Genomic DNA, 18,934 nt, shown 5'->3' on the forward strand with positions numbered 1-18,934 from the left:
ATGCAGCCAGAAGTAAGTTTTCTGAATATAGAGTAACCCTGGGTGGTCTTTCTGTTTCATCATTTGACTCCAATCTTTGTTGACTCCAATTATTTATTCCAATCTTTCATACACATATCAAACAAGACATATAGTGATTGTTGTTAATACACTGCAAACAACAATAACAATTCATGCTAAATAATGAAACAAGGTCAATTTTGGATCCACCTCTATGTTGTATTTCTCTTCCAGGCAGCAATCTCCTTCAAAAACATTAGCATTCTCTCGGTGTACCTCTTGTGTCTTGTTTCCTTTTCTCTGTGTCCCTCTGTAGTAGCATGAAAGTCTATAATAATTTAATGCTGAATTCTCACCAGATCTATTGCTTGCATTGCCTTGTACCAAGCAAGGGCACTGATAAATTTTCCTCCATTACTATATAACTACTATATAAACATAGTTCTATGATATATGTTTTTTTTAATGTATCTGGGGTTTCTTATTTTTAGTTTGCATTTTCCCAAGGTTTTTGGAGTGCTCTTATTATGCATTACCAGGGACAGTTTAGTCAACAGTTGACAGTTGAATGGGTGATTGTATCAGATTAAGGTTTGGCTTCTATAATGGCAGTGTGCATATATTTTTTGTGCCCCTTTAAGCAATGTGTGCATGTTCCAAATGCTGTATGTGTGCTTCAGCTGAACACTACATGCATGCAGACTCTGATGCTACCTCTCTTGATTTTTAATTTTTCCTATTTTATACGTGTTTTGTTGACTAACGTTTCCCACCTTGGTTTTCCTTATGCATGAAAGAATAAATCCGTATTGAGGGACAGGTTTGTGAGTTTACCTGTTTTACTATCCTTACTATCCTTGAGCTATCGATTTTCCTCACAAAGATGTGTTTCACAACTGTAATTGTTTTACTTGTTTGTCCTCTTTATTTTGTAAACCAAGGCTTATGAGTTCTTGGAACTAGATCCTCTTCCATTTTAGATAAACTAATTTTAGTATGTATTTTGACTTTATTTTTGCTTTTGGACCACCCTCTCTGCCATCCACACAACTAAAGAGAAACTTTGATCTACTGCTCGCATTTGCAAGCAGTCACAAACAGTTTTCTTAGCTTAGAGAGAGTGCAGAAAGCTCAAGAAAACTGTTTCTACTGTACATAGAAACCATCACAGAAACCATCATATAGAGGGCCAGGGTTCCCTAGGAACGAAACAACAGAAAAAAATGCAAAAATAAAAAACATTTTCAAGTCAAGAAGTTTTCATTGAAGTTTTTAAGTGAAATGAAATATCATTCCTCCAGGAACACATTACTAGTTAAAATCCACTGTACTAAATGTGAACTGATTGTTCAAAGGGTGGAGTGTGGCCATTTAAAATTTCATCTTTCAAGCTTTTGCACATTGTGATGCCACTCAAACACGTTATGTTCATGCAACTACTGAATGAGAGCTGAAATGTCAGTGTCACTTCAACCACTCATTGTTAGCACAGGAGGACATAGCTGCAAGGTACAAGTTCCAATCCAATAGCTAACATGACACCACACTACTCACTCTGCACTAACCTCTATCCCACCAAAAACTTAAATAATAGATCACTTACTTTACCCCCGCCTCCTGTGTGCATCCTCTTGCAGCCTCAAGTTGCTAGTGCATGTACACATTTTTGAACAAATGATTTAAATATGAATGCATTCTGGCAATCTGTGCTTATGTAGTTTTTCTTGGTGTGACTGCAACAATAGGTTCTCAAAATTGTTTATCAAGATAGGTTCTCTTCTTCTTCTTCTTCTTCTTCTTCTTCTTCTTCTTCTACTTCTTCTTCTTGAGAATAAGTTCTCAAAATTAAATAGCTTTTAATTAATTTTGATGCTATATTTGCATATAGAACAAAGAATAGTATAAACCAGTTAGAAGCTGAGTTCTTTGTTCTATATAAACTCTTGTGTTTTATAAACTCTTGCAAACTGATCCATCGTTAGATGGGGAAATACATTCTAGCTATGGGTGGTCTCTTCTGCTCTTGATATTAATTTTAATTAAAAAAAATATCTTGCTAGAGCAACTATGAAGGCCTAATCCTCAATGTCAACACTTGATGTTCAACAACATCATCTGTATATGTTCCCTAAGCTAAACTAAAATGCAAAAAAAGTAAAAAAGTTTGCTTTATTAAATGAACATAGTTACCAGTCATTAACCAGTATTAAGACCATACTTACACAGCCAGCACCTTTGATCTGAAATCTGTGTTTTTAAATATTTGTCATATTTCTAAACCACTTATTATAAATAAAGCTAATACTTAACAGAAACTTGAATTAGAACAAATAGATGTAGCACTACATTAATCTAGTCCAACCACCCCTCAACCCATATAGTCCTAAATTTACTACTCTCATTTAACTAGACAAGGTGTTTTAACGCTAGAAATAGATGTTGCACATCTTATTTGAACAAGTTTTTTACTAATGTATGTATTCACAATAAATACTTCTAATCACTTCTTTCCAAAACTTTATTATTTACAGTCTAGATCTAGAATAGTAGTGGTTAATCAGAACATAATAGAACACTTTCAGCAGATTTATGAACATGCTATTCATTTGGAGAAGGCTTAACATTTGTTAAAATACATATTTTACTATCTGCTGTATGTGAATGTAGATTAGAGTAATTCCTGATTCTCAAGGGTCTGTCTCAAGGGTATTAGTGAGGTCAATCGCAAAAGAAATGAAGGGAAAATGCAGAAATTTCTAGCTTTCATTCTCTAGAAAAACAACACAATCATGGAAATGCAGTAAGAAAGACTGTGTTTGGATAAGACATGGGGTAGGACTGCTAACAAGGACAACATGCAAACAGAAGTTTAAGTATCAATATGCAGAGTATTATTATACAATCCAATCATAAAATCCAAGACAATAGGCAAAGACAAATAATAAATCGTAGTCAGGCAGTCATGAAAAAAAAATGCTGAGTTGTGGTGAAATGGAATAAATTTCAATCACACCACATAATGTGGACATAATTCATATAGGCTGATGGTGCTGCTGAAAGAATTGTTGCCATCACAAAGCCAAAAAGTCTGGTTATCACTCAGATAACCAGATTCACAATCAGCTCTGATGGTGCTACTAAAAGAAGTGATCCTATCGCAAAGCTGGTGCTCGGGCAATCAGATCCACAATTAGTTCTAAACTTTCAAAACCTGTCCATTGTGGTCAGTACCACTGCTCAACTAAGGCCTGGCTGTCAGATCAGATCCACCCAATAATGATGCTTTAAAAGAATCTGCTACCAAGTTATACTGATTATGTAAGACTCAGAATCAAAGATAAACAGACAGAACAAGCATAAAACAGGCACTACTAACCATCATCATTCAGCAAACAGCTTACATAACTTAAATCAAGGACAGAGTGTGAAATTAAATTTAAATGGAGACAAAGGGTTGTTAGAATATATATATATATATATATATATATATATATATATATATATATATATATATATATATATATATATATATACATTTTATCTTAAAGGCAGGGTCTCCGATTTTTGAGAAATGCTTCAGAAAGGTCGGGCCGAATAATAAACAAAAATAAAAACAAAAATAAAAACAAACGTGTAGCCAATGAGCAGAAAGGGGCGGGTTTTGTATATATGTGCGGAGAGGACCCGTGCTAATGTAGGATCAGCTTTCCAGCGCTGGGGAGAGCTGAAGCAGTGGGTCGCATATTCACAGATTGGAGTTTCCCGACTCAATAACTCCGGAGCTAAACGCTGTTACTACACAAATAACACCTCTTTTCTATCGTAGTAATGTATAGAGGCAGCTACCACCGCGTTTTCCTAGTAACAGCGTTTAGCTCAGGAGTTATTGACTCGGGAAATTCGAATCGAGGCGCTTTTTTCCTTCTCGATTGTTTCACAGAACTAATATATGCCGTCCTTTGCATGATCATGCTTGTTTGTTTATCTGCAATCGTATTGTTCTTCTATTCAGCTATGACAAAGAAACATTTCTTTCCATTAGTTGCCTGGGTTACGTATGTATGTGTGGGCGGAGCTATAAATACAGGAGTAGGACCCATTTGGGTTAGGGGTATGTTTGTTTTGGTGATTTTATATGTCAACATTGGCTTCCAAAAAAAGACCCACCCTTTCAGTGGCAATAATACTTACTGCGGAACCTTTCTACATACGCACCGGTTTTAGAGAGCACAGTTAAGGGTCACACACAAAGTCATTGTGGGAAATGGTGTGTAAAAAAAGAAAAAAAAAATCTTAGGTAAACTACATTTCCCTACTCTTCTTTAGTCGAACCGGATTTAAGTAGTATGTATGAAATGTATGAGCTATAAAGTGTTCGATTTGACACATTTAACGGGCTCAGAAAGCTGGAGTTTGTATATGAGACGTGTATGTGGACGATTTAAAGTAGGAGAAACAATGCGGATTTCCAGGTTGTGGCTGCGGTCGTGTTGTGTGAGCGCTGTGCTGTCTGGACGCTTCTCCGTCTCCTCGTGCTCACGCATGTTTTCGTCCTTCCCTGGTTTACGCTCGCGCAAAAAGAGCAGTCACTACGGCAACGTGGACTCTGATCATTATTTGTCACTGGTGAAGTCAGTCGTGTCTACGAGAATCAGCTCTCAGACTCCACAAAGTATTGAAAAAGAAGACCAATTGCTTTACGGAGCTATAGTAAAATCCAAGCCTCAGGTGTGCAGACCGCTTAAAAACCCACAGCCTCTGTTTAACGACGCAAAACGTGTTTTAGACGCAGAGAACGTGGAGGGAATCATGACCCGGATAAAACTGCACAGAGATACAGATCACGCCTCTATACCAAGTGTAACAAAAATACTCAAAAAGACAATGTCAGAGCAGCAAATGTTTTATTTGGAGAGATGGAAGAAAAAGATGATCGCTGAGCTTGGTGTAGAAGGCTTCAACGAATACATCAACAGTAGGCCCCAGTTTCCCCCCGTGGTGTCAATTAACATTTCAGTTTGTCTTCAAGAAAACCTGTTAAAGCAGAAATGATTTTTTGAAGGCGCTCTTATAGTAACACCTTGGCACTGACTGTTATATCTCTATGTACTGTATGTTCCAGTCAGTCTACCGTGGCGTCACACCTGTTGTTTTGTTTCCCTGCAGGCGAATTGTAAAAATCCTAAAAAAAAAAAATTTTTACACCACGACATAATACATAAACAATCGTAAAGTAATTACATAAATATATATATATATTTAAAAAGTAAAGATTGAATTGGAATTGAATTTTGAACAAAAATTAACACATGGGTGACTGACTCAGTAGACTGTAAACATGTACTGTCTTGTAGCAATTGCAACTACGTTGACTACCTGTGCCACATTAGAATTTCGTAAAATTTTATTGTATTATTGTAACTAATGGTAAAACAGCTTTCTTTTCTCAAAACCTGTTTCTTGCCCAAACTTCCATATGGAAAGTGATTCACCTGATCTTTTGTGTTTCATTTTAGATCTTTTCACACAGGGAAAACTGTTGCATGCAGCTGTTGAAGGAATTTTAACTGGAGAAAATAACTCAAATGAAGATGGCGAGTGTCTGGAAAAGGTTTCTGGGTATTTACAAAGTATCAGTCACGTGTTGGAAGACGTTACAGGAGTGAAAGCCATCGAGAGTGTTGTACTGCATGAGCCTCTGCAGTACCTGGGCATTGTAGATTGTGTTGCTGTATACAAGTGAGAATCAGTTGTTTCTGTCCAGCATTTTTAAAGCTATAACAAATGCCACTGCTTAACAGCTGACCTATTGATCAAAAGACCGGACAAGTTTGGGCCACTGTGTCCAATATATTATTTCTGAATCATTTTTATTGCCATGCAAATATGTTTTATAGAACAAACTTCAATAATTCTACTATGAAAGAAAAGTAGTTGGTAACATTAATACAGGATTTTTTATTGTGTAACTAAGTTTGAGTCAAACTTAAAAAGCTAGGAACAAAAACTAATATTCTTTTATAATATACAGGAATTCACTGTGTGTCATAGAGTGGAAGACATCAGAGCGGCCAAGACCTTTCCTTCACAACACATATGACAACCCCTTGCAGGTGGTTGCATACATTGGAGCCTTAAACAGTGACAGAAACTACAACTACCAGGTATATTGATTCATTTTTTCTGTTTGCTTCTGATTTACATGAGCCAGTATATTCTCTGAATGTTTGTCTCCATCTGCAGGTGGACAGTGGATTGATTGTTGTTGCCTACAAGGACGGTTCACCAGCCCACACTCACTTCCTGAAATCAGACCAAGTAGTGCAATATTGGGATAAATGGCTCTACCGCCTGGAGGAATACAATGGTGAATGATTAATAATCCAGTTTTTACTGACGGTTTAAAAAACCAAATGTACATATGATTGTCCAACTATGTGCTGTATGTATAGTTTTGTATTTTTGCAGTGCCCTGCTTTTTTTAACTTGGACCTCCATTGATATAAAATTATCTCTTGGACACTGAATTTGACTGCTGTGGTTGCAAGTAAATTTATACAGTTTTGCTTGAAAGTTTGTGAAATTTCTAGATTTCTGCATAAATATGACCCAAAACATCATCAGATTTTCACACAAGTCCCAAAGGCAGACAAAGTGAACACAAACAGATCAGACAATATAATATAATTAATATATTATACTTAGAATTTTTTTTCTCTCACTCACTCACTCACTCACTCACTCACTCATCTTCTACCGCTTATCCGAACTACCTTGGGTCACAGATAGGCACAGGATCCCGTAGAATTTTTTTAATCAGGAAAATGTTCCAATATTATATATCTGTGAGAGGCAACAGTATGTGAAACTCTAGGATTAGTACTTAATTTCAACGTCAAATCAGAGTCAATCTGGTTTCAGTCAGTGAAATGACAATCAGTTCTTCATGAGTGAAAAATTACCGGGAACTTAACTTGCAGTTATTGACACACCAGGGCTTACAACAGATACTGAAATCAAAGTTTCACATAGTTTTACAAATCACAAATAAGTAATGCTGGATTATTTTCTCAATAATTAAATGAAGAAGTATAATATTGTTGGCTCATTTGTTTGTGTTCACTTTGTTTTCTTTTAGGACTTGGATAATGTTTGGATAATTACTAGGATAATGTTTTATGCAGAAATATATTTAAAATAAATATTTATGTAGAAATATAGACATTTCTAAAGGGTTCACAAACTTTTAATGGACACTACACACACACACACACACACACACACACACACACACACACACACACACAGTGAATATAAAAAGTCGACACACCCCTGTTAAGGCATGTTTTAGTGATGGTAAAAATTTTTTAAACCAAGATAAATCCTGTCAGAACCATTTTCACCTTTATTGCATAATTGCAAGCTATATAATAAGATGAAAATTTTATGCAGAAAAAGATAACAAAAATATACAATAAACTGCTTGCATAGGTGTGCACACCCATAAACAAATTCTTAGCTGAAGCATCTTTAGATTTTTATCACAGCATTACATTTATTTTTTTTGGGTAAAGGTTAATCATTTTAGCACATTTTGACATCAATATTTTGCCATTCTTACTTCCAAAAGCATGTTAGCGCTGTCACATTGTGATGGTGCAGCTACCTTTGTGTGTTCTTTTACTGATGTGCTATGTTTTTATAGGCAAAACGTTCAACTTTGGTTTTATTAGACCACCACATTATTCTACATGGTTTTGGGAGATTGGATGTAATTTTTTCTTCAAAATTTATCTAGGCTTGGGTGGGTTTGGGTTAAAAAAGCTTTTATTTTGCCACCTTCCCCTGTAGCCCAGACAAAGGAAGAATTCAGATTATATTTCACATGTAGGGAGCGACGGTACCTGTGTTCTGTACTGACCCCTTGCCAGATTTCTCCTGGCCTTCTCATCAATTTTAGGGGAATGTCCTGATGTTCTTAGTTATATGACTGTCGCACCATATTTTCTTCACAGAGCTCCAGGGTATATTCAATGCCTTGTTTTTTTTTTTTAACCCTCCCCTTATTGATATTTTTCAACAGAGATTCCATACTGCTTTGTAAGCTTTATGTGAGATGTTACAAAGAAGATAGAAAAATCCTATAGGAACAGCTCTACTTTGTGTTTAATCAGTCACTTTAATTGATGGAAGGTACACACAGGCTACAATAACTGCTCTGTGCAATTCTGGTGAGCTAAAAAGCATCTCAGAATGCAGAAAACTCATGAGTCAGTTGGGCTACAACAGCAGAAAAATACTTGAATATCTTATCCTTTTTGCATTTGTAAACTCACTGAAAAGCATTTTTAATGATGTTTACTTATTTGGTACACACTTCTTTTTCATCCTCAATGATATATCCAACCTTATTCTAATGCTTCTTAAGATCTTTCATTCAGAGTGATTGTTATGTATTTAATAGTGGAGATTATATAAAACGTCTGACAACAATTAGTCTATTTAGTCACAAATCAAATACAAAAACAAATGTAAACATTTCCCTTTTTTACCTACATAAAATATTTTGTAAAATAAAAAAAAATAATCTGTACATAGTTTAAACTTAGTTTGCTTTTAGTTTCCTATAGCAACCTACGAAACCTCCAACAGCTCTTTATGTTTGGTCAATTATTTGTCTTGTAAGAATTAACAATATGTATGAAAAGAAGCAGATAATGTTGGCTGTTGGGCAAGTTTTATTTGTCTGACACAGACAAATAAAACTTGCCCAACAGCCAACCTTATCTGCTTCTTTTCAAATTAAACATTTTGGATAAAAAACATAACCTCATTTCCCAATCCAATCATGTATCTAAAATTAATGCAAGAAACTTTGTGAACTGTATTAAGCTATAAAATTTGTGAAGCTGAATCTACACCTGCACACACAGTAACACATTAAGAATAAACCTGGCCTTAAAGTAAAAACATTAAATTTACATAATATGCAACAGAGAAAAATGCAGCGGAATGTCCGCATTCCACATATTTCAATGATGAGACTGATTAAGTTCCCTCGATAAGAGCAATCAGTACATGTACATGTAAACACCTACATACAGACCATTTTAAGTGTGCTACAATCAGAAAAAGTAAACAAGCAAAACAGAGAAAGCAGAGCCTGCTGCCAGCCCTGCTGCCAGAAAGAATGACATGATCACACCTGCTGGTTCTGCAAGGTCACGTGGCACCACCTTGGGCCCATATATCATGGTCAAAGTACCCAGATATCCATTGGAAAGCCCTAGCAGGCAAACAAATATAACAGGGAAGAGGTCATAAGCAAAAAATACCCGTTGCAGGTGATAGCGAGGCTGGTAGTTACAGAACATAAAGAGCGGAACTAATGCAGTTCTGCAAGCCACAAGGATAGGTAACACAGGGCTGGTTGGGCCAGGAACCTGGAGCCAAATGGTCATTTGCCTACCACTGAAGTCTGCCACGTTATATAGCAGGAAGCTAGTGAGTGGCACAAAGTAGGTGCCGCTCCAGGGGCTGCCCGAGTCTTTATCCACTGACTGGATGCCTGAGGAAATGGCTGGGAAGATGGTGATGGAGATGAAGAAGATCCAAAAGACATATATACACAGCTTCCACATCTTTCCCATGATGGGTCTGAGAGGGGGCACAGAAATGCCTGATGGATTGTTGCTTGAAGTGGACAGAGAGCTATCAGATGTGGTGGCAGTGCCAGTGCAGGAAGCCCCCAAGTAGTACCTGTATCAGACACACAAAGGAAAGAGATATTGCAGGACAGTTGGGTCCTTATGTATTTGGACAGTGACACTTTTTTTTTATTCTGTACTCCATCCCAATACATATGAAATTAAGCAATCAAGATTTAATTCAAGGGATTTAACAAACATTATTGCATGCATAAAGTTAATTACTAACAACTATAACAAACTAACAACTATAAATTATAGCTGTTCGATTAAGCGTAATTATCGCTTAATTCAAATGTGTGGTTTATGTAGATGTTAAAAAATGAAAATCGTCTCTCTCCCCCAACACCCCCCCAACACACACACACACACACAAACAATACCCCCACCCTGAGATTCACACATGGGAAATACGAAATACAACCTGGCAGCATGCTCTGACGAAACAGAGCAGTCGTACGAAAATGGTTCAGGTTCGCAACTTCAGACGTTGAACAAGCCAAAGCCCACTGTAAAATTTGTCTGAAGTTTTTGGCATGTAAAGGATGCAGCCCCAAAACAACGGCTAAAAAGCAGGTAACTATAGTGGACACATTATCCCACTGTATTCCATATGATAAGCAGGGGCCTCGAAGACATTCCGCCCATATGGATTTATTCATATGCTCAAAATAATCAACCCCAGATATGAGCTTCCAAGCTGAAAGTATTTTTCAGAATTTGCTCAAAAATGTTTTCATGCTATAGTCGCTGGTGTTTTATTAATATTTTTTAAAAATAATGGTTTTAAAATCGAAAATCGAATTTTGTCTCAAAAAATCGGGGATTCAAATTATAGGACGTATCGCCCAGCTCTACTGTAAATATAAGGATTATTCTTAATAGTTTGATGCAAATCCTTTGTAGTGGCAGAAGTCTGAAACATATGGACATCACTCAATGTCCTTCAGTTGCTGCTTGTTTGCGGGTCTTTTTCCTGTTTCAGTTTGTCTTCAGTAAATGAAAATATGCTCAACTGGGTTGAAGTTAGATGACCGACCTACCAGCCAAAGAACATAATCAGTCATTTATTTGCCTTAAAAAGCTCTTGGGTTGCTTTTATAGTATGTTTTGGGTCCTTATCCAGCTGTACACTGAAGCACTGTCAGTTTGCAGCATTTGAATGAATCTGAGAGAGTTTAGGTGACAGCTCTATACATGTCCAAATTCACCCTGCTACGTCTATTTGCATTCACACCATCAACAAAACATGCAAGAATACATTGGTAGCTATACTGCCCACAAATAATTACACAAATTCCTTAAATAGATTTATAGTCGAGTGAAATTGTGCAGCCAAGAGCCCCTGAGGAACTAAGTGACCTTAATTTATGAATTTCTGCTGGCCAAACATCCCTTAAATGTTCTTAAAAATGGAGGAACTATGAAGAAAAAAATGTTTAATTCCTAAATGGTTAATGTAGCTGTTACATAATCAAACTACTCGAGTTCTCCAGGAACTGGGCCAAATCCACCTGATTTGGACAGGTGGTCAGCACCAGAGTATGGCTGTTGTGTGACTGGAGTTTCAAGCTATATTTCAGTTAAATTTAACTGAATACACACATACACACTCCCTGTTTCTCTCCACTATGTATTTAACTGTTGTTCATTTATGAAATTTGTCTAATGACCTGTATAATCTATTGTCATGTTTCACATATTTTGCTTATCATTTAAAAGCTTTGCAGTAAAAAAGAAGTGCTTGATTGCAAAGCAACATTGACGTCATGAAACTAAATCTTTTTGCTGATGACACATGGTTGAAACCAGTCATGCTTCCTTATTCCACTCTCGCTTTAGCAGTCTCACTCCCTCTCTCTCTTTCTATAGCAACCATAATTTTGAATCGAACAGAACTTTGACTTACATAATGACAATCTAAGGAGACAGCAGTTTAAATAGTTTTTAGTTTGTACATTTTATTTTGAAAAAGCACCATAAAATCATGCCCTCAGTATCTTGGTAAGGGAGGTTTACACACCTGGAGTAGGCCACTTTGGGCAGCAGCAGGTACAGGATGATGCAGAAGATAATAAAGATGTCAGCGGTAAGGAAGTAAGCCAGCGCACTGCTGGTCTCATCACTTGCTGCAGCCAGATCCACTATAGATGCTACTGCACTCAAAGTGCCACCCATGGCTTGACCTGCACTCATACACATGCACACATAGGTCTTGCTATACTTGTCAGGACCTTTTACATAAATATTACTTAACATTACTTATTAATGTAATGCTGTATTGGCAGTCAAATGTTGGCATAAGTTTAAATACATCACATTCATATTATGTGGGGAAATCCACTACAAGATAAAAACATTCTCACACACAGGAGATCCATCCATGACTGACAAATGATATTCTTATAATATTTTGTTTTAGTTTTGGTGTAAGGATTTTTGTGAGTTGTTCATATTGTTAAAATAACCAGTTACCATAATGTTATCTGACAGACATTTAGTCCATGTAACTTGCAGGCCTGCTGTCATTAGTTAATTCTTTCGTAACCATTTTATCGTAATCAGAGTTCCAGGCCTGGCACCCCAGTCCATCACAGTGCAGCACGCATGCACTTTCTTGCACACACACATGCATGCACACACATGATACTTAAAGTAGATACCTGATATGAGAGCTTGTGATATCCTCATGGGGAAATACGCACTGATGCCAAACATGCTGCCACTGAAAATGTTGGAGGCTCCACTGACCAGTGCAACACTGGCCAGAGTACCAGCCAGGAACGTCTTTCTACAGCCAGACACATCCATCTTCACCAGCACTGTTGTGATTATGAACACAAGCAGGATCACAGCCAGAGACAAAAGGATCCGAACATTAGAGGACAGCCTGGTCACACAAACACATCCAGACATTCAGCCACAGGGAATAAAAATGCACAGCTGCGTTGAGCCCTATATTCTTCAGCCAACTCTGCTCTTTCAGTTTATTTTATGTATACCGAACTACAACAGTAAAATCCTTTCCTGCTGCTTGGTATATTGTCCATTAGAAGTTAGACTTCACACTTATTAATAAACTGAACATTTATAAAATTAAACTGAATGATTTCAGTAAGTACAGGGACCATAGACTCTTTCCTTTTATGACTTACAGGAGAATGTACATCAACAAAAGGCAAAGTGAATTCGGGGTTTGTTTAAATTGTTGGATCTAGATGCGATTAACCTCTGCATTGAACATTTGAACAAATAGATTTCAAAAGCATTGTGTCATTTCAAATGTTAGTCATTTCTGGAATTTTAGGTAACTGGAAGTTAGACAGGGACTCAACGAGTGGACTACCTGTTAACTAGGAGGTAGTTGAGGACTAGGCATAACACTGAAGGAACAGTGGATGCAATGGCAAGGTAGCTCTCAAAGTAATCCTGCAAGGAAGAGAAAGAGATTGTGAATGAATATCAAATAAAATTAGCATAGCATACATAGATTATAAGAGATAAGTGATCTATTGTTAGTTCTAACCGGTGTTTTCTTCATGGAAAGCAGTTCTGTCTACTTAACTTTATTAAAAACAAGACTGCCCAATACATCAATAATTCTATTTTAAAAACAGAGGGGGAAAAACTGACAATATAATTACTATTATTTAATTAGTCAAAATCTGAAGTATAGTCAACAGTGTTTTTTTAAAAAAGGAAATAGCTGTGAAATAACCCTAAATTAGTAAATATCACCCTATTACCAGCAATAAAACCATACTGAATATTTTACTGAGTATTTTCTTTGCACGCAAGTCACTGTATGGGTGCACATGACTTGTGCACATGACTAAAAGGTGAATATACTGTTTGTTCACTCACTAACACCCCTGCCACACACACACACACACACACACACACACACACACACACACACACACACACACACACACACACACACAAACTTTACTACTTGTTTTTGATGCTCACACTGCTCATGTGAATGAAAGTGGAAGTGAAAGTGTGTGGCAGAACTAATAGATACGCCATTAAGACAGCAGAAACTCCCAAAACATTGGCCTCTTGAAACTGGATTTGTACAATGGAATAGTCGCCTCTGAAAGTGGAATAACAAAACCAATTCTTTTGTTTTTACTCTAAATTGAAGATGTTTGAATTTTTCTTTGGCTGAAGATGAGATGATATCAGGAAATGAAAGCATCTAACATGTACTTTACATCTAGAGGTGTCAAACAACTTGGAACATGGCAGATTTGATGAGCAAAAGTACTGAAACAGAACTAACACTTGCTATTTGGTTCTATACCCCTTGCTAACAATAATTGCATTATGTCGATGACCTACTGACATTACCATACTGTTTCATTCTATTTTTGTGATGATTTTATCCCATCGTTAACATGAAATCTCTTTCAGGAGGTAAAAATACATGTTAAATAGGATTAAGGTCAGGTGGTTAACTTGGTCATTCTAAAACCTTCTACTTTTTTGTCCTGATGAAATCCTTTGTTGCACTGGCAGTGTGTTTTGGCTCATTGTCCTGCTGCATCACAAGATCCTTCCACTTAGACGGGATATATCTTTCTGTAAATTGGTAGACAAATTCTGCTACCACCTTTAATAAAGCTTAGTGATCCCATACCAGAAGCAGCCATGCAAGCCTAATGACTCTTCCTCCACCTTGCTTAATTAATAAGCTTTGAATAAGTAGCATATCCTTTTGTTTTTCGGCCTTCTGTCTTTCCTTCATTTTGGTAGATATTAATCTTGGTTCCAGAACTTTCATGGCTCATCTATGCATTGCTTTGTGATTTCAAAATGGCCTTCCGATTCTAACTGCTGCAGCATGCAGTCTTCTTTAAACAGTGAATTGTGATACCTCTGCCCTGCCCTGTAGAGGTTCTTGGTAATCTTCCTGTCTTGTTTTTGAATTCTTAATAGCTGTGACAATGTTTCTGTCATCAACAGCCTTGACGTTTTTTGGCTGACCTATTATCTGACCTATATACTTCTTGCTGTCTATCTGACTGTGGTTTCATTCTTTTTCAGGACATTCCAAATTCTTTAGTGACTATGCCCAGTGCTTCTGCAATGGCTCTAAACGATTTTCCCACTTTTCTCAGCTTCAAAATGATTTGCCTTTCTACCATGGACAGTTCTCTACTCTTTAGTTTAGCTTATTCTTTTTAATAAGTAAAGTCTTCACAGGCAAAATCTAGGGCTCAATAAAGAGAAATTCAGAGTTATGAACTGTTTAAAAATCAGTGTAACAGGGCAATTTTTTGACTACAACAAACTTGAATGATAGCTAAATTTAAAATAGGACCATGGTCATAGATTTGAACTGCTGTTGATCGTCAGTTTTGCACTTGGGTCTTCATTACTTACTTAATTGGCTTTGTCAAGAAGGAATGCATGTTAAAATTCTCATACTTATACGTTGCTTAAAACACAATTTTTGCTTTGCTTTTACACAATTCAACTTGAATACATACAGCTGTAGATAGTAAATTATTTATAATCACACTGTCCAACCTACGTATATCAAATAGGTTAATAAAAAAAATATATAATGAATACATAATGACAATATAATGAAAGGAAAAATGTGATTTCTGTAAATTAAACCATGGCATGTTAGGAAGGGCTCGTCTGAGCATATAATAAACTGCTGATCTGAGGGAATATGTCTCTCTCTCTCTCTCTCTCTCTCTCTCTCTCTCTCTCTCTCTCTCCATGGCTCACTCTCTGTCACGCACCTACCGCACCTACACCTAGCTGACAGGAAGGAAGTATATAATAACGATCACTATTTTATTAAACTCTACTATTTGATTAAATTTACTGTGACAAAGAGGAACATGCAGCTCAACTTGCACAAAACATCACACCTTCAGTTATTTTAGTCTGTAAAACATCTGCCAAGAAGAAGTTTTTTCTGTTGAAGATTTTTTTTTCTCTATTAAACTCTATTGACTGCTGCGGGTGACAATCAGCAATTTCTGAAATGCACAAACTATCCCTTCAGGGATCTTCAAGGAGTTAAAATCAGTTGAAATATCTTCCTCATTCTGATGTTTGCAGTTGACATTAACTGAAGCTCTTGCCCTTTATATGAACGATTTTATGCACTGTGTTACTCCCAAATGATTGACTGATAAAGATAACTGCATACATGAGCAGGAGTATGGGTATTTAATAATACAGTGAATGTTCAATATATATACTATCAAGAATGATGAGATCATGTAGTATGAATAAAATGACCTTGTGATCACGTCCTGGAAACATATAAAGATTAGAACAAGTCAGATGGGGATGTTGTGATTGTATTTCATAACAGCAAGCTCCTCTTTAACAAAAGCAATGTGACAACTAATACATTTAAATGAAAAATGAAACATACATTTTAAGTGTACATACGTACAAAATTAAGTGTATAGTCACATATTTATATAGTGGGATATCCATGTTATTTCCAGTTATTACTTATGTTTCAGCAGCAATAATCGCTGATGGCTACAATCACTTTTTCTCTCCAAGTTACACAAAACATTGCGCACACACACTCACGCTGAGATCAGTGTGGAGTTCGTGGTTGCTGGCCAGGCTGGACCCGTTGTTTAGTTTGTAAAGCCAGTAGTGCTTGGCTGTGATGAAGAAATTCCACGGCAGCAGCGAGCCAATGCCCAGCATGAAAAATATGCCATAGACAAGGCAGTAGGAGTCGTGTGGCCGCTGGCGAGCAATCAGGGGTGTCATGCCCTCATCTTCCTCCTCAGAATTGACCCCTGACCTCTCATCAGACATGATGGTGTGAAGTGTGGGGCTGTATAAAGATTTCATAAAGAGAGGGCTGTATAGAGAGAGAGAGAGAGAGAGAAACTGAAAATAAATTTACTGAAAGATAACGTACAACCACTACAATTGTAAACTAATAGTAAAAGTTAAATCAAAAGGTTATTCATTTCATATTCTAGATGATATGTAAACCTTTTTGGGAATAAGCTCTTTTTGACTCAATTTCTATTTCAGTTTATAATTTCTCACACAATGTTAACATTTTCCCCAAAACATCTGGGGAAGAAAGTCTACCAAAAACGGCATTTTCTGAAAATGAAAAGGAGTGTGTTTGGGTGGGGAGTACATAATTCTTTCAAATCTAACCTTAATTAATGGTAGTGAGATGCAATATCGCTTTTGTTTCACCAGATAACATTTTTGACAACAGCAAATGTACTGAAAAACAGGAAAACAGAAACTGCCCATGATGCAGTTCAATGTCTTATTCGAACTTAAATGTCCAATCATAGGATGATGATAAGCCTTCTAGAACATTGCATGAATGATTTTGAGACTAATAACTGGGCCTTTTAAGTGTCCTGCATCACTAACATAACATATATAACATCTTTACTAACCGTGAAAAGGATAGTGAAAACTTGGGCTGATGTCAGTGACCATCAATTACTTTCACTTGGTCAAACACATCAAATCAAATTTATTTGTCACATACACATACATATAGAGTACGACATGCAGTGAAATGCTTTTTTCGTCTGTCCGGTATTCAAGCAGAGAAAGATGGAATTAAGGATAAAAATAAAATCAAAAGGAGGTATATAAATAAAAAGTATAAACTATAAAAAATTTATGATAATATATGTGAAAGGATATTGGTAGTACAAAATTAAAAATGATTTTGTTATTGTCCTTAAAGTGTCCATGTGCAGTATGGTCTGTGTATAAAGTGTCCTTGTGCAGTCTAGTGTGCATAAAGTGTCCATGTGCAGTATAGTGTGTATAAAGTGTCCATGTGCAGTATAGTGTGTATAAAGTGTCCATGTGCAGTATAGTGTGTATAAAGTGTCCATGTGCAGTATAGTGTGTATGAAGTGTCCATGTGCAGTATAGTGTGTATAAAGTGTCCATGTGCAGTATAGAGTCTATAAAGTGTCCATGTGCAGTATAGTGTGTATAAAGTGTCCATGTGCAGTATAGTGTGTATAAAGTGTCCATGTGCAGTGTAGTGTGTATAAAGTGTCCATGTGCAGTATAGTGTGTATAAAGTGTCCATGTGCAGTGTAGTGTGTATAAAGTGTCCATGTGCAGTATAGTGTGTATAAAGTGTCCATGTGCAGTGTAGTGTGTATAAAGTGTCCATGTGCAGTATAGTGTGTATAAAGTGTCCATGTGCAGTATAGTGTGTATAAAGTGGCGCTGTGACAGTCCAGAGTTAAAGTGACAGTCCAGAGTTAAAGTGTCACAGTGCAAAAAAGAAGGTTGTCCTGAACTAGATCCTGGGTGTTTCCTGGTTTAAACTCCGAATGGCCTGCGGGAAGAAGCTTCTCCTCATTCTCTATGTGTTTGCTTTCAGGGAGCGGAAGCGTTATATGCTGAATGAATTAAAACTGAGTTATAAAAAAGTATTTCACAGCACCGTCAGTTTCTCAGCTTTTCTTTACAGACTGCGGTCACTAACGAGCACAAGAGTCATCTGTATTGTGTTAATCATTAACACCACCGTCATATGTCCATACAACAAGCCCGACTGGAAACGCTTTAAAGACAAAAAGGGAAAACTCGCCATATTAATTAAGCCCAGGACATACATGAAATCAGTGAAGTAAAAGTCTAACTCATCCGAAGGGTTCAGTCACTTCAGCTGGTTAGTAAATAAAACCTAATTACTCACACAAACCTTCACTCAGAGACTCTTGTTGCTGTTTCATCCTCACACGTGATTCACAATATTTAAAACAGAGAAGTATTTCTGTTGGACGGTCTATATATTTAGCATAACTGCCGCTTCCCAGTAAAAAAAAAACTGACACTGACTCAATCTCAGTAAACAGTTCTTCTTTCTTCCTTTACCACTTTTTCTCTTGTTTGTAACGGAGGTTGACCACACATATAGTGCATTACTGCCACCTACTAACGTGGAGTTTGGTCAACCTTCATGAACACCGAACTCATGTGTTAGTGGTGTTTCGTTAAACAAACAAACAAACACAAACAAAATCCACATACTGGTGAATTGGTGAAACTTGGACAATGAAAGAATCCATAAACCATTTTTGTTTGACTTTAAGGTTAGTCCTTAACCTTGTAAGTTAGGCTATATCATGGTAAAATATATACATATATAAATATATAAATATAGTGGTATGCCTCTGCCATTAGCAGAGTTGTTACGGTGCACTATGCCATTACATTGTATTTAA

At 36.7% G+C, this 18,934-nt stretch overlaps 2 protein-coding genes across 9 annotated transcripts; one reads left to right on the top strand and one right to left on the bottom strand.

The window, feature by feature from the left end:
- The first annotated feature begins 4,303 nt into the window (after window positions 1-4,303).
- Window positions 4,304-6,527, top strand: mgme1 (mitochondrial genome maintenance exonuclease 1). Of its 2 annotated transcripts, none has more exons than XR_007140404.1 (4): window positions 4,304-4,975; window positions 5,517-5,739; window positions 6,052-6,164; window positions 6,244-6,385. XR_007140404.1 is itself a non-coding variant. In XM_027150078.2 (4 exons), exons 1-4 carry the CDS (start codon window positions 4,351-4,353, stop codon window positions 6,373-6,375), a joined length of 1,113 nt encoding a protein of 370 aa, XP_027005879.2. In that variant the 5' UTR covers window positions 4,304-4,350; the 3' UTR covers window positions 6,376-6,527. The 2 variants fall into 2 exon arrangements, 1 of the variants encoding a protein (XP_027005879.2); XM_027150078.2 differs by having other exon boundaries at window positions 6,032-6,164; window positions 6,244-6,527.
- A 1,298-nt stretch (window positions 6,528-7,825) lies between these two features.
- On the bottom strand, window positions 7,826-18,601 carry slc29a3 (solute carrier family 29 member 3). Of its 7 annotated transcripts, none has more exons than XM_047812471.1 (7): window positions 18,412-18,601; window positions 18,193-18,270; window positions 16,284-16,566; window positions 13,054-13,136; window positions 12,371-12,597; window positions 11,731-11,893; window positions 7,826-9,759 (listed from the first exon to the last, which is right to left on the bottom strand). In XM_047812471.1, the coding sequence occupies exons 3-7, from the start codon at window positions 16,554-16,556 to the stop codon at window positions 9,126-9,128; spliced, it is 1,380 nt and encodes a 459-aa protein (XP_047668427.1). In that variant the 5' UTR covers window positions 16,557-16,566; window positions 18,193-18,270; window positions 18,412-18,601; the 3' UTR covers window positions 7,826-9,125. The 7 variants fall into 7 exon arrangements, with proteins under 7 accessions (XP_047668427.1, XP_027006100.1, XP_047668428.1 ...); XM_027150299.2 differs by having other exon boundaries at window positions 18,151-18,270; XM_047812472.1 differs by having other exon boundaries at window positions 18,406-18,601.
- Between the last annotated feature and the right edge of the window lie 333 nt (window positions 18,602-18,934).

The sequence above is a fragment of the Tachysurus fulvidraco genome, chromosome 4, assembly GCF_022655615.1.
Source record: "Tachysurus fulvidraco isolate hzauxx_2018 chromosome 4, HZAU_PFXX_2.0, whole genome shotgun sequence".
Taxonomy (NCBI): Eukaryota; Metazoa; Chordata; class Actinopteri; order Siluriformes; family Bagridae; genus Tachysurus; species Tachysurus fulvidraco.

What these genes read in the sequence shown, in the direction of transcription:
- slc29a3 (XM_027150295.2), bottom strand. Translation starts at nt 16,556, where the DNA reads ATGAAATCTTTATACAGCCCCACACTTCACACCATCATGTCTGATGAG. An exon ending in AACTCCACACTGATCTCAGC is followed by an intron (nt 13,137 to 16,283) that starts GTGAGTGTGTGT and finishes TCTTCCTTGCAG; the next exon opens with GATTACTTTGAGAGCTACCT. An exon ending in CCCAAAGTGGCCTACTCCAG is followed by an intron (nt 9,760 to 11,730) that starts GTGTGTAAACCT and finishes TGTCTGATACAG; the next exon opens with GTACTACTTGGGGGCTTCCT.
- mgme1 (XM_027150078.2), top strand. Translation starts at nt 4,351, where the DNA reads ATGAAATGTATGAGCTATAAAGTGTTCGATTTGACACATTTAACGGGC. An exon ending in GATTGTGTTGCTGTATACAA is followed by an intron (nt 5,740 to 6,031) that starts GTGAGAATCAGT and finishes TATAATATACAG; the next exon opens with GAATTCACTGTGTGTCATAG. An exon ending in ACAGAAACTACAACTACCAG is followed by an intron (nt 6,165 to 6,243) that starts GTATATTGATTC and finishes CTCCATCTGCAG; the next exon opens with GTGGACAGTGGATTGATTGT.